The following is a 15144-nucleotide window of genomic DNA, read 5'->3' on the forward strand; positions in this document are numbered from 1 at the left end:
ATTAGTTCTTGACCCGTAAAAATTTTATAAATCAGTTAAAATTTGTAAAATTTGAGATATATCACTCTTCTCCTTGATTAACATCAATTGAATACATCTTCTCAGTAACAAAAAAAGTGCGAGTAATGTATAATTACAATTTCTTTCATTAGCAACTATAGTTTTCTAGTTAATAGTTATAATAGATCATTTCTTTTGTAAGCATATCACAAAAGTACAACCACCGCTTAAAATAATTACATATGAAACAACAACACTAGGCCTGTTCTTTGTGTAAGCATATTACAAAAGAACAACCGCTTCTTTTAAAAATAACATATGAAACATGGTTGCCAAAACTAAAAATTCGTCTATTGTGAACGATTTTTGGAAGTACGCATAATATTTGCTGTTAACTGTAAACTATTTGACAAATAATACTCAATTCTTTTTAATTTACTAAAATTAAAAAATTATACTTAATTAATGAAAAAGCCTGAAAATACAAATTTTATTTACAATTATGTAAAAAATAAAATAATTGCAAAAAATTCTTATTCATTTTCAAAACTTTAACTTTAAATTTTATTACGTGTTTTGCATAAATAAGCCTAACAAAATTTCCGGTTCTTCCAGTGTTGCCATCAAAAGTAATGCTATTTGATATTGTTCTTTTGCGATATGCTTACAAAAGAAAACGCCTAATACTAGATTTTTTTCTCTATCCTCTTCTCTTCTCTTCTCTTCTCTTCTCTTCTCTTCTCTTCTCTTCTCTTCTCTTCTCTTCTCTTCTCTTCTCTTCTCTTCTCTTGTCTTCTCTTCTCTTCTCTTCTCTTCTCTTCTCTTCTCTTCTCTTCTCTTCTCTTCTCTTCTCTTCTCTTCTCTTCTCTTCTTTTCTCTACTCTTTTCATTTCTTCTTTTAAATCATTTTAAATCAATTTCATTTTTTTCAACTTCTGAACACTTCCAAAACATGATTTTAAAATACATTCCATATCATCCAAGTCAAATTTTGGTTAAACTACCGCACCATTTTGATGTGATAATCTTGAGCATGCATTTCAGTTTACACATCACAACATATGGTTTGGAAATTATCACTGATCATTCAAAAATTCCATTAATTACTTTCCGAAACATTATTTGAATACATTATTTTCCATATCAGCTGACATTTATTGCATTGATTCAATGCTACAAACGACCAAAAATATGCTACAAAAAAGCAAAACAAAAATGTGGTTTCAAAAGAAATTACATAAAATTGAAGTATATCAGAATCTGATGTGTGTCAACAATACTAAACCCAGTATTTTTCATACAATTTAGTTCAGCTACTTGTCAACTATTAAGAAAATGTTTGAAATTTCGCAGTCGATATTCTGAAGCAAACGAATTTTATTTTGAATCTAAATGCAACAAATTTGAGAAGTCAATTTTGTAGAATACTTTTAGGTGTTCAATATTGAACTTTTATACGCTACTTTTTGGGTGAATGACATACAACTTATGAACATACAACTTATAGTATTATTATCAGAAACCAGTTTTATAAATGTCTGTAATAGTTTAGTAATAGAAGTTGTTAAAGATATGACATCAATACTGATAACAGGATTTTTAAGATTTTCATTTTGGAAATACAACCACTGTTATCCATTTCCTTTAGTGGTGCATGGGACCTCAATAATTCTTCTAAATCTGACTCTATTTGGTGTTTCTGTATAGATGTTTGCGGATTTCTCGGTTGGAACTCTTCTCTCTATATATCTGGAGTGCTTCCATGTTTTAAGATAGATTTCACATTTTTGTTAAAGATTCGCAGTTTGATCTGCCTACTGAGTACACTGTATCGCCATAAGTTAAGTTTACCAAACGCGGCTTTCACTTTATTGATACGAACATCAATATCTTTATTAGCTCTGCTTTTATTGGTCACAAGCTTCTCAAGTAGGTAAATGATGAATATTACTACAGGGGAAAGAGCCTATGACCCTCAAAGCCCCCTTATTTATTTAAAAAATAACTATTTATTTAAAATAATATTTTACGTATTCATAAGAAATATGGTTAGTTCAATGAAAAGCTTTAACCAACTTTAAAATATTTATGAATATTTAAGCATTACTAACTTTTATTACTAATTACACAAGATTACGATTTTTTTTAGAAATGATTTATAATTTACTTTTATTTTATTTTATTTTTCTTAACAATCCATCTTATGAATTAGATAAGTAAATTTAATTAGAACTGCAACCTTTTATGCTTTATTAAAATTAGGATATATTAATTTAATATGATCATTATAAAAAATTATTTCATTTGTATGTAAGAGATCAAGAGCGCGGTACCTATTTAAGGCTCAATTAGACGGTAGGTAACGTAAGAAATTAATTTATAGTGAAATGCGCAGCCAACCAAACTTGTGTGTTTGATAGAAACGAAATAAACAAAGTACACCGTTTTTATTTATTTCGTTCCTATCAAATACGCAGGTTTGATTAGTTGTGCATTTCGTTTAGAATTAATTTCTTACGTTACCTACCATCTAACTGAGCGTTTATAATCTTCCAATTTTAACAGCTTCGTTGACTGAAGTTACTACAAGTGAGTTGACTCAGTAACTGATGGTCTTTTGTAAACTATAGGAGGTACTTACTCGATAACAATCAAAATCTTTATATGTTTGTGTATATTACTCTTTCTAATAAACTATAGAGAAATAAGTATTACGTTTAAAGTTTTGGAATAATAACGTTGTAGAATTTCTTATTACACCTAACAGATTTTGCACATTTCAAGTTTATAATGCAATAAACTAACAGAACCTAAAATATCAATAAAGAAATGTAGCACTGATTCAACTTGAACTGCATGTCTTCCATTCACACGATACGCACTCCAGTAGAGAAATTTCTTTCTCACTGTTTTGTGTCCTTGCAAATTTGTATCTGCAGCAACAATTTTAGTGCTGGCTACGTTGCACACTTTTAGCTTTTGTCGATGTTGCATGCAATAATATCAGAGACGCATCATTATTTCCATTTTATTTATTCCGTCTTTGCCACAAAGTTAATCGTCATAAACTGTGCAATCGCATTGTGGACACATAACAACGTCTTCGAATCGAAATGCAATTTCTTTTATTTGCTCAGTGCAATTGAGCGGAAAACTGTTTCCTTTGGCAGTCATCCTCAAAGACTGCCAAATTGGTAGCATTCAACTGAAATACGTTCAGTGAATTTGTTTCACAATAAATGTTGCAAAATATAAAATTTCTTATATTTTAAATGAAATAAGAGACAAATATTTTTGTCACGAAAATCGAACATTCTCTAAAAACAATCAGTAGCAAATTGCTTGGCTTCAGCAAGAAATTCATTGTCTATACTCGTAGTAAGATATTTCATTATTAATATCTATTAAATTAAGATATCTTCTAAATGAAATAAAAAGTAGTATAAAATAAATTTTAATACGAATTTAAAAAACCCTAAATTGTTTCATCCCTTAACATAAAATTGATTAATATGAAGCAGTTCCTATAAGGTATGTCCATTTATTATCGGATTATCATGTGACAATTTGGCATTGCATTTCTCTCTGTTTCGTTATCTATCTGCCTGACTGTTTTAATGCAAACTAGTTAATTTAGTTTTGAGAGAAGACATAGATGAATGAAACTTTACACATAGTCGCCTTAAGAAACGGATATTTGCGAATTTCCATATGAGGACGAACTTTTCTTTAATATATATATATTATGTTGAAGCTCTTTGAGCCTGTGCACTTGAGCAGTCTTACTCTTTCTTAACTCGAGGTATTTTCAAAACCCTTCTTTACGCCTTGACTGGATTATTGTTTATGACTTCATCAGACTAAGCAATAATTGACCTCAGATCTGCATACTTCCCCGAGGAGTCTGTAACCATTCTGAGATTTGATAATGCGGTGTTGGTAAATCTGTCAGTTTTCGCAAATAATTTCAGGGCTCTATCCCTTATGTAATTTTTGATGGGATCAATCTTGAGATCCCTGAGGATGTCATTCATCCTAAAGTACCACGGTACTTTGAAAAGTCTTCTCAGAGCCTGGCTTTGTGCAATTTCTAGCTGGCGAATAATAGTGTTTAAAGCTTTGCTAAACGCTACACATCCATATAGAAGTGACGAACGAATTATTTGGTTATATATCAATTTCCTGTTCTTAGCATAGAGATTTTCATTTCTGAATAGCGGTTGGAGGTGATGAAGAATTTTGGCATAGCTAATTATTTTCAGTTGAACATGTTTGAGCCATGTGAATCGTTTGTCCAACGTGATACCGAGTTATTTAACGCTATCCTCGCAGTCTATCACCATATCACCCACTCTCACTCTCGACGGATTCTGTCTCGACTTACCCGTTGTAAACAGAGCCTTTGTTTTTTCATTATTGATTTTTGTTTTCCATTTCTGGAAATACTAGTAAATAAAATTTATTTGCTGACGACTTGTCTTTATCACAGTAAGAATATTAATTATTGTAATAAAACTATAAAAGCAATACATCATATGGAACTATGATATGGTAAAGGACTTAAATGTCCTTTACCGAGTTTCCTTGTAGTTGTATAAACCATCAAAGACGCCAACTTACAAGGATATTCAAAGAGGTAACATATCAAGATACGGAGGGTCATAATCTAGTGATGTAAAACCGTCGAACTAATCCTCCCTGGATTGTTGAGATAATAATGAGCCCTAAATAAGGATAATATATTGTCTAACAAAAATTTATTTTTATATATATTGAGTGATATTGTTAAGTAACTGTAGGTTTTTGTCACTAGATGGATTTATTAACTATTTATCTGATAAGACTAATCCAATTATGTGACTTCACAAAACTAAACGCAATGAGGTCAATATACTTCGCTGTTAAAAACTTGATCCTCTAAATATTAATATTTATATATTCACATTTAGATTAAATAATATTAATTATAATATTATTATTAAATTTTCTTTTAATTCACTTAGATTTTTGACAATTTTGTTTATTCAATTTGAACTTGAAGAACATTGAACCCATTTTCAATGTTTCATTTAATATATTTTTGCTTTAAAATTATTCAGATTTCTTTAAAAACAAATGTAAAATGAAAATTTTCAATCCAATTTTCAAAAAATTTCAAATGAAGATATATTTTTTTAAAAGGAAACTTTAATCTGAGTTAAATTAAAGCAAGTACGCATTTTCTGTACGAAGTCAATTTTAATTAATTTCAGCAATCCAATCAGCAACAAGCAATGCCCAGAGGTAGATTGCAAATCTGAATTTAATTGAGTCTTCAATGCAAATCGAAAGTAGAAGGTAAAATATTTTTGGTATGTTAAGCAACCACGAATTGCAGTAATGAAAACAGCAAGGATATGCTTTAAATATACGTACAAAAAAAATAATAAAATAAAGAAAATAAATTTACTTAAACTCTGCAATGTTCTTTGATTTCGCCTCATATCAGGCACGTGAAAGGATTAAACAAAAAGCAGATGGCGCTTGGCACAATACCCGCAAAACAAATTCCATTCTTCACTGCGTAACCCCAAAAGATATAAGAAAAATTGTATGAAATTTTCCGTCGGAGGAAGAATAACGATAAGCGTACGCGTCAAATGGAAGAATCAGCACCGAATACTCAACCATTTACATGTTGTTAATGGAGGAAAATTTGCCCGGACAGTAAAACTGCGCAGACACGTTTTAAGCAAGAATTTCTGGTAAAAATCAAAGGATTACAATGTATGCAAGGATAAGAATAAGCAAGGAAGGATACCGGGCAGCTGGTATCCTCCGAGTTGATAAACTTAACATTTCATTTTTGAGTCGAGTATTTTATTTTTTTTTTTGTTTTTGTTTTTCGGTTTTATATATATTAAAAATAATTGTTAAGCCTAACGAAGCGTGAAACAATACCAAAATGTGAAAAAATTAATATAAATGAAATGAACGAATTTTAATAAATGGCATTCAATAAATTCTGTGAAGGACGAGGCATAATTACAATGTGACTACGTTCAGTGAAACAGTACTGAATTTAATGTTCATTACTGGAAGGACTGATTTGAGTTACAATTTATGCAAAAAAGGAAATAAATATAATTGAATATAAAGGTCTCAAATAATCAATAGTCCACATCCAATAAAACGCCTCTTATAATAATGTTTATATGTAGAAATGATTTGAATACAATGGACTCCACTGCTACTTCACTGGCCATTAAAAAGTCTATATGACAGGCATGAATAGACAAATTGATTGGATAGGTCGTGATCATTCTATAATAATGATAAATATACCACATAAAATGGTAACCGATCAAGTCAAAATAATTCTTCAGTAAACTTCGCGAACCATTTAATACGTGGTCAGTACTAAATCATCTAAATTCTCACGTACGCTTGGCATTTGTAACTTCATAGTCATTTATGGCTTCCGCTTGTTGGGTAGAGACACCTTATCCATTAAGACTTCGAATATTCATGCTATATATTTCCAAATTGGAGTCCATTCTTTATTCTTTAACGTACTATGTTCTTTTCCAGACATGAATTCATTCTGCTGCCGATTTTTTGGGCCGAGTACTGAACTCTGTAGATAAGTTAAACTGAAATTCTTGAGAATTGGCTTTTTGTGTAGTTTGAACTATCATTTTTTCTTCTAGCGAGTGTAGGTAACTACCCTAAAAATACCACTTGGAAGGTGTGTGACAACTTGGATGGAGCAAGACGAGAATTACATGTCTGATTTAGTTAAATGCTATGAGGCACGTTGCCTTTATATACTTGCTTCTACAACATTGCTTTTCAACATTTTTATAAGTTATAACAAAGAGGAGGCTTATACCATATAATACCTTTCGTACATATAGAAATATGTGATGCAAAGGATTATTTACTATTTATATTACTTATTATCTGTGTTTTGTTATAAATTAAAAAAATATTCACATAAATTAATAAATATACATTTTTTTTCTCCAGTTATTTTATATGAGCCCTACAAAATATAATTATTTATCTGGTACTTTTTTGTATTTTGTAATTTCATAGAATCTAAATTTTATTTGTTTGTATCTATAAAAAGTGACTATGCGATGCTACATTCCATAGATTCAAAAATCAAAAGATAAGTTGAACTCCTAAGAGACAGACAGTTAGATTCTTTTATATGAACAAGCAGACAGACGGACATTGCCTTATAAATTCAATTCGTCTCGTTGATTAATTATGTACTTTGTTCACATAATTAAGAGGTTTCTGCATGAAAAATAGTTTTAACAAATTAAAAGTTAAAAATAAATTAATAATTTATTTAATAACAGTAAAAGTTCGTCTTACAAGGGAATTTCTGTAAAAAGTCTTCATTTACTCTCAACACAAAGATTGGAAAAGGCAAAAAAGAAATATCAAACGAATTTCTAAAAAACAGGATTTTTAAGAATCTATTTCAATCATATTGATCATAAAAAATTTAATAAACATATATATACTCGTATATTCAAGTTTTCGATATGCTAGCGAATTTTATGTTGACTCTGTAAAAGTAGTTCCAACCATCATTTGGCAGAGAGACGGAATTGTTTGCAGTCACATTTTATTCTATAATAGTAATGAATAATATTAGAAGGGTTTTGAATAGTAAAGAAAAAAAAAATGAAGGACAAACACAAAAATTTATTTTAATTTTATTGAAGTTTGGCTGATCATACAACGCTGTTTCGAGTATTGCCAAGTACTCTTCATCAGTGGTCTTTGGAATAATCGAATTTTTATTTAATTAGTTTATAGTCCGTATATAATTTGTTTGGACTGCAAGTGAGAGGCTTAGAACTCGTGCCTGTCAAATTAGAAGCGATGACTAATCATGTTTATCCACAAGAATGAATAATATTACTATAATATGCCTAAGGCCCATGCTGTTATAGCAATAACCTATTCTTTACTTGTTATTTAAATGATAATGATAAAGTTAATAATGAATTAATAAATAAATTACTACAATTATTAAATTAATCATTTTATTTTTTTTATTTAATAATTATGTGCTTATTTTTTGTTTTTATGAAATATCTTAAAATTTTCTTTATGATGTACAACTCATAAAACAAATAAATTTTTAAATCTTTTATAAATTTATATTTAAAAATTAAAATGACAAAACATAATTTTTTAAATCGGAATTTTGTTTAAATTTTGTGAGTTTATACTATAAAATATATTAAAATAGTTTTAAAACTATTTTTTAGAAGTGTTATAATTATTTTATAATATATTTTCAATCGGCGCATATATATTAAACAATTTAAACAAACAATTAAATAAAATAAATTATATCTATTATAATCAAAATTGTTTTTAAATCCTTTGAAATTGATATTAAATTTAAATTAATAAATTTAGTTTAACGTAAAAACAAATTTCTGTTCAATTATTGATTTGTCGAATTAAGCCATAAAACTAAAAGTTGGCAACCACGACGGCGAATTCAATTCAAGCGAATTGCTTATGTTGACAACTGTTCGCAGCTGTTTTTCTGCGCTGTTCTAATGTTTTGGTATGAGTTCCGTGTGCTTGGCTGGCGTTTGTTTTGGTTTATTTGTGTATTTATAACTTAACCGGTAATAAAAAGTTTAACAAAAAGATAACAAATTGCAGTATAACTAATTAATTTTACATTAATTTGAATGTTACTTAAAAACATATTATATCTTAATATTATAGTAACAAGAGTTGTACACAAATTACTTTGCAGAAACAAATGTTGAATGTAAACAAATACCCTACAGTAGGTAATAAAGAGTCTTTCATGAAACATGAAGGTTAAAAAATTATTAAAAGTGCATGATATTATAACATATATGTTTTGTGTTTTAAATAGATACGATAGTTGTATAAATTAAATAAGAGAGACATAGAACTTAATAAAACTAATTAAAAATAGTAAATATAAAAAAGTATAAATATATAATATAAAAATAATATATATAAGCATATTTATACCGTAATTATAAACTTTTTATAATATAATGTATCAATTATATTATAATAAGAATTAAGAAGATTGTGAACTTTAAATTAAAACTCCCTTTAAAATCGTCTATTATTTTTTAATACACAATCTGTAATTTATTACAGATAAAGTTACATATAAAATAGTAAATAGTCAATTCAAGTGAGATAGTGAGTATATATACAATCCGTCTGAGGTTTTAAAGTTAATTCGCTATATTGATCCACAAGCACAGTAGTTTCAGTTCTACTTAATATTTATCGTGATATTTGACTTAAAAGTTGATGTTCAAAAGACGTCGTAGGTACATCAAAATCGGTATTAAGTATTAATACAAAACTCTAATGAAATTACCAAAATATTTAAATAACGAATTAATTTTTCGTTAAATAACTTAAGTTTGAAATATAAAATAAAGATTTTGATGTTATTTGATTTTTAAAAATTGACACTAGTACAATATTACATATCCATAATATTGTCTTATCTAATATCTTGTCTTGTCTAAAAGTAATTTTTAAAAGTAATGCCATATAGGCTGCAAAAAACAATACTAAGCATACTATCTTATTTATTAATAAATATTAATGTTTCACGAAGAAGACTATTGCGGTAAACGTAAGAAGCGTTAAGAATTAATGGAGAAAAGTTTGAGAAGTTTATTAAATATAGTATTGATTTAATAGTGTGTTTCGGAGACTATCTTACGAAAGTTAGTCATTATTAGTCATCCAATTTATCCGGATTTTTTTGTTTGAATCCATTTTTTTTATTACAATCTATCAAGTATAAATGACAATAAGTAATATTTATTTCGATCTATGAAAAAAAGGGCGCGTGTGGGCTATTAAAATAGAAATGTGTGACCTACATATACATATCTAAGACGTCACTCCAGTTCATCCGAATATCACTAAAAATATCTACAAAAGTATTTTGAGTTTAATTCAACTTAATAGAGATAACAAACATATTAATATAATCTAAAAAATATTTGGGTTCTATTTGAAATGGTTCTAGTCCATGTATTCCGCACTGTTTATTAAGAACAGTGACTTCTGCAATTTTATATTGAATTTATTCTAATTAACATAGTAATTAATAATAATAAAAATATAAGTAATGTAAAAAAATCAACAAAAACTAAAGCAAGATTAGACATGTTCATGCGACACGTTACCTATTCCAAAGTTTTTGAACAGTCGCTCCGCGGACCAGTAGTAGTTATTAGTCCACTAGTGCGTGAAATATTGTATTTTAACCGTTAATGACACTAATTTTTTTAAAGATACGGGGGTATAAGATAAAGATACTATTTAAAAGGTAAAGATACTATTTATATTTTGAGAATAATAATGAAAATATACTAACTTGTCGTTGAAAATTGTTGTATTGTTTGTTGAAGTATTTTCCTTTATGATTATAAGACTTTACTAGCGTTTGAACCATTCCAATCTCCATTCCAGTCTTTCCAATCTTCTTTAGACACATCTAAAACATGGTTTTTAAATGCAACAACGGCTTCTTCCGTTGACAAAAATCGTGGTCCACGTAATTTATTTTTGACGTTCGAGAACAAGAAGAAGCCATTAGGAGCCAAATCTGTTATTAGGACTGTACGGCAAATGACCTATCAATTCGATTTTTTGAATGTTTAAATAGTGATATTGATCGGTTGCTAGACGAGATATGTGAGCACTCTCATTGTCTTGATGAAGAATGATCCAACGGTGGTGTCAGATGACACCTGACAACAATCAGTGTTGCCACGGCTCAAAATATAAATAGTGACCCTCGTATGAGGAATGTTTAATGATCTTCAAATGGTTAATGTGAGAAATTTTATTCATATGTATGACTTCGAAACAAAAATACCGGAAAAGTACACGTGTAGATGGACATGGTGGGAACGACTTAACTAACTGAATTTATTAAGTAAAATATTACTAATACTTTTTAAAATTTCGGTTATCTTCTTCAATGTCTAATAAACATCTTATTGATATTAGTACATGTACACTTATTGACAGAAGTGAAAATTTTTAGAATAAAAATTCAAGTCCAACTGTGCGAATCACGTGCTTAACCTTTCAAATAACACAAAATATGTCAAGGATAACCATTGTCATTATCGTTTTTCGCAATGCAATAAAATAAAAAAATAATTTGCAATTCATAAATACAATTGTTTTTTTAATTGTACTTAAGCAAATATGAAAGGACATGCGATATAAATTATACTCCACATTCATGAGTAAAGACCTAAAATAGGTAATAAGTACTTGAATAATTGCAGTAGCGAAATCAAATATATTTTGCAAAGCAGCTATTTCACTAAATGGTTCATGTATGCTTTGATTTACTAATTTGAGGTGTACTGTCCACTTTTCAATCTAACCTATATCCGCCTCTGGATAAAACCATTGATTTTTCGTTATGAAACTTAAACTTTTTTATGAAACCCGTTCGAAGAGATACATTAGTTTTAATGACAACAATTTTGTTTTTGTCACACTTGGAGTTATTTTTATGCTTATAACAATACGCATTTGTTAGAAATTATTAGTGCTGTGCAGGCTTTGAAGAAATTAAGTTATAGTAGTGTAGAAAACAATCTACTCAACTAAGGATTTGAAAATGGAAAACTCGACTGACATTTTGCGTACTCCTTTCGGTGAGGATTTACCGCGCGCCTTCAGTTACAGCACAGCGAGCAGTGAAGATACTCATTATTGTGGACCTTATGTGCAAACGATTCTACATTTCGCCAGTTACCGAAATTATCAGTTGAAACTCATCAACAATGATATTTTCAACATATCACGTACATTGTTGAAAATTGAAGCTGGAGAGTATAATCTGTCTTTGCATGGAGTATCTTATACTAGACCAAACACTATTGTGCAGTATAGCTATCCGGTTGAAATATCCAAAAAATGTATAATGGTACCTTTGGAAGATGAACTTCCCAAATTTTGGCATATTGTGTGGCCTTTTGATCGTTATATTTGGCTTGTTTGTTTCTTCAGTATTTTTTATATAGCTGTGCTAATGTGTTTCATAGAACATCCGGTAAGAACAGTCACTAATGATGTTGCACGTAACTTGTCGTATAGCTTAGCAATACTATTGTACTGCTCTAATATGAATATACGCATTAAAAATATCACTGCAAGAGTCTTCACATTCTATACGCTACTCTTTTCACTTGGTTTTATACTAAATGCTTACTATTTTCCATATATCACGGCTTATAATATGAAGCCCATTTTTACAACTCCAATTAATACCGTAGAGGAATTACTTCAAAGTAATACAGAAATTTTACTTCCACCAGAATATCATAATGATGTTGATGATTATAAGTACCAAAAAAATTTAAAACCATTAGGTGAACTTTTTACAAGGCGTGTTTTTAAGGTTAGATTGGAATATTTAAATCGTTCCGTGGCTTATGTGCTTCTACAGGATAAATGGAAATTTGTGGATATGCAACAAGTGACTTTAAAGAAGCCATATTTTCATCTGACTCCATTGTGTTTTGGAGTGTGCTTCAAATCGTATCCAGTAAGCTTAAATTCAAGTTTTCTTCACTCATTGAACCGATTTGTGTTGAAAGTAAAGGAAGCAGGACTTTGGCAGAAATGGGAATGGGATGCCTTTCTTATTGCTCGACGTGCAAAATATGCAAGCATCGTCTTGGACAGCTATCCTTTACAACCTTTAAAGATAGGTTATTACAAGATTGCTTTCATCATGTACGCGATTGGGATCTCAATTAGTTGCCTTGCTCTATTAGTGGAGTACTTCAAGTGGAAAGAACATTTGTGGTATTCTGGTGTTATAGTTATGTAGTAAATGTTCGCAGATAAAATATTTGGTTCTTTTGTATGTAAACCAGAAATTTTGTTCATTAACAGAATTATAATATTTTAGTATAATATAATATATTTACTAATTATGAATATATACCGCGGAATCTTGAAATAATATAAATACCTAGTTAAATACAATGTTTGTGATTGTCTTTTTTTTTGTATTTATGAAATTGTTGCTAACGTTAATTCGCATGGATTTGGTCTTGTTCGTGTTAACTTATTGGCCAAGTTGTAGAGCGTCGTTTGTTAAGCTTGAAAGCCTATCCTGTATTTCATTATATTTATTACTGAGCAACATCATCATATAAAAGATCACCTAATTTTCGGGTCAGCTTTCAGTTTATGGCGCATCTATTGTAAGCCACAAAGACTAACAATTTTATTAGAAAGAGCAACGGAGAGTGTACGCTTCCTTGTTTGACTCCTGATACGATCAGAAAAGATCGCTTAATTGGTATTAATTTAGTACTCAGCAACATGTTCCGTCGAACATATTTTTAATAATGTTGGTTGTTTTATCAAGAATACCTCTAGCGGAATGGGCAGACCAAATAATCTCGCGCTTTAATACATCAAATGTTTTTGCCTCGTAAAGGGGGGAGTTATACTCAACTGACTGCTCTATTAGGACTCTTACTATATTGATGTTATCGCAGCAAGAGTGACCGGGTCTAAAACCAGCCTGATTTGGTCGTATGAATTTATTTAATTGTGCAAAGATTCGCTTTAAAAGGATTTGAGTAAAGATTTTTGAAATCGCTGTAAAAATTGATATTCCGCGCCAATTTGCGCACTTTCTTCCATCGCCTTTTTCTAGTTTTTTTACAATTATCGCCTTTTGCCAGTCGTTAGATATTTCTTCATCTCTCCATATTTTTTGGAATAGTAGCACCAGTATTATTATTACTATTACTATTATTATTTATTACTATTATTATTATTATTTTAAATTCAGAAAGCTCATCGTTTATTAAGAAAGCTGATAGGAAATCAGTACATAAAATCCGTCAACAAATCATTATCAAAGATACACTAGCTAACTTTACTCAGTTAAAGTGAAATATTAATTCCAATTTTAAATCTGGTTCAAAATTTTATAGTTTCGGTTAACTTTAACATCAGTGACTTCATCAACAAACAAAATGGCCATATTCAGTGCAAGGAAAATTAAATAGTTATTTATCAAATGGCGACCCAGCATAGGAAATGCATTGGTTACTATGCTCTATGAGCTGGTGATTCAGATTATATGTCTTCAAAAATAAGGAAAATATAAGTGTAATTGTCAATGGCATCCGATATCGATCCATGTCGAACTATTTTTATACCCTAAAATTACAATATAGCGTGTTACCACATGCTATTCTATCAACTTATCAAAGAAAGATATTGGTAAAAATGTAATCTTTTAAAATATGACTGCCTGTTGACTGATCATTAAAATCGTTTAATTTGTTATCATTTAATATCATTTTTGTCTATGCTTTAGCCATTGGGTATGGCCTCAAGTGATTGAAAAAGTTGTCAAAATTTAATCTTCTGCAGGAGTTTCTCAGATCCTCCTATATCAGTCATTCATATGCCACCTGTTGTTTACTTTTTTAATTTTTAATTAAATTAATTTTACTTTTTAATTTAAAATTTTGAACCTTTAGAAATAATATTCTTTATATAAATATTGATATTTTTTTATTTCTTTAGCCCGTTTATATCCTACTCCACATTTATTGAAAAATAACCAAAAGGCGGTCTACGATTACCATCGTTTAGAATGTAAATAAATGGAAGAGTTTATTATCAAGTAAAAAAAATGTTTATAAGACATAGTGTAGATATGATAGTGAGGGATTGAGATTAATCCGTACCAACTTACAAAAATTTTTCCACTACAATCCATTATCTTTTCTTTTCACTAGTGTTAAATGGACATTTCTTTTATATTTGATGGTCTGATAATATGTAGAAGGAGCACCAAATAGAAAAATATAACCACAAATCATTCCAATATGGAATTGTGAATAAATTATAACAATTGAACAGATATACGATATAATGTGGTTTAAAAAAATATCAGAAATATATGGATTTTTATGCTGTAAGCACAAATAAATTCACTGATCGAAGTTGCCACAGAAAACTCTTGGCTGACCATGACAGTCGTTCTTTTTCTTAAGTAATGATAAATGAAGGTTTTTGAAAATTGAATTGGTAAAATGATACGATTTCGAA

At 29.3% G+C, this 15144-nt stretch overlaps 1 protein-coding gene across 1 annotated transcript; it reads left to right on the plus strand.

Annotated features, from left to right (window-relative positions):
• The first annotated feature begins 11674 nt into the window (after nt 1-11674).
• Nucleotides 11675-14696, plus strand: LOC119674822. The gene is made up of 2 exons (XM_038085980.1): nt 11675-12770; nt 14617-14696. The coding sequence occupies exons 1-2, from the start codon at nt 11675-11677 to the stop codon at nt 14694-14696; spliced, it is 1176 nt and encodes a 391-aa protein (XP_037941908.1).
• Nucleotides 14697-15144: the final 448 nt, after the last annotated feature.

Source organism: Teleopsis dalmanni, chromosome 2 (genome assembly GCF_002237135.1).
Source record: "Teleopsis dalmanni isolate 2A chromosome 2, ASM223713v2, whole genome shotgun sequence".
Lineage (NCBI taxonomy): Eukaryota > Metazoa > Arthropoda > Insecta > Diptera > Diopsidae > Teleopsis > Teleopsis dalmanni.

What these genes read in the sequence shown, in the direction of transcription:
- LOC119674822 (XM_038085980.1), top strand. Translation starts at nt 11,675, where the DNA reads ATGGAAAACTCGACTGACATTTTGCGTACTCCTTTCGGTGAGGATTTA. An exon ending in TTTACAACCTTTAAAGATAG is followed by an intron (nt 12,771 to 14,616) that starts GTTATTACAAGA and finishes TTATTTCTTTAG; the next exon opens with CCCGTTTATATCCTACTCCA.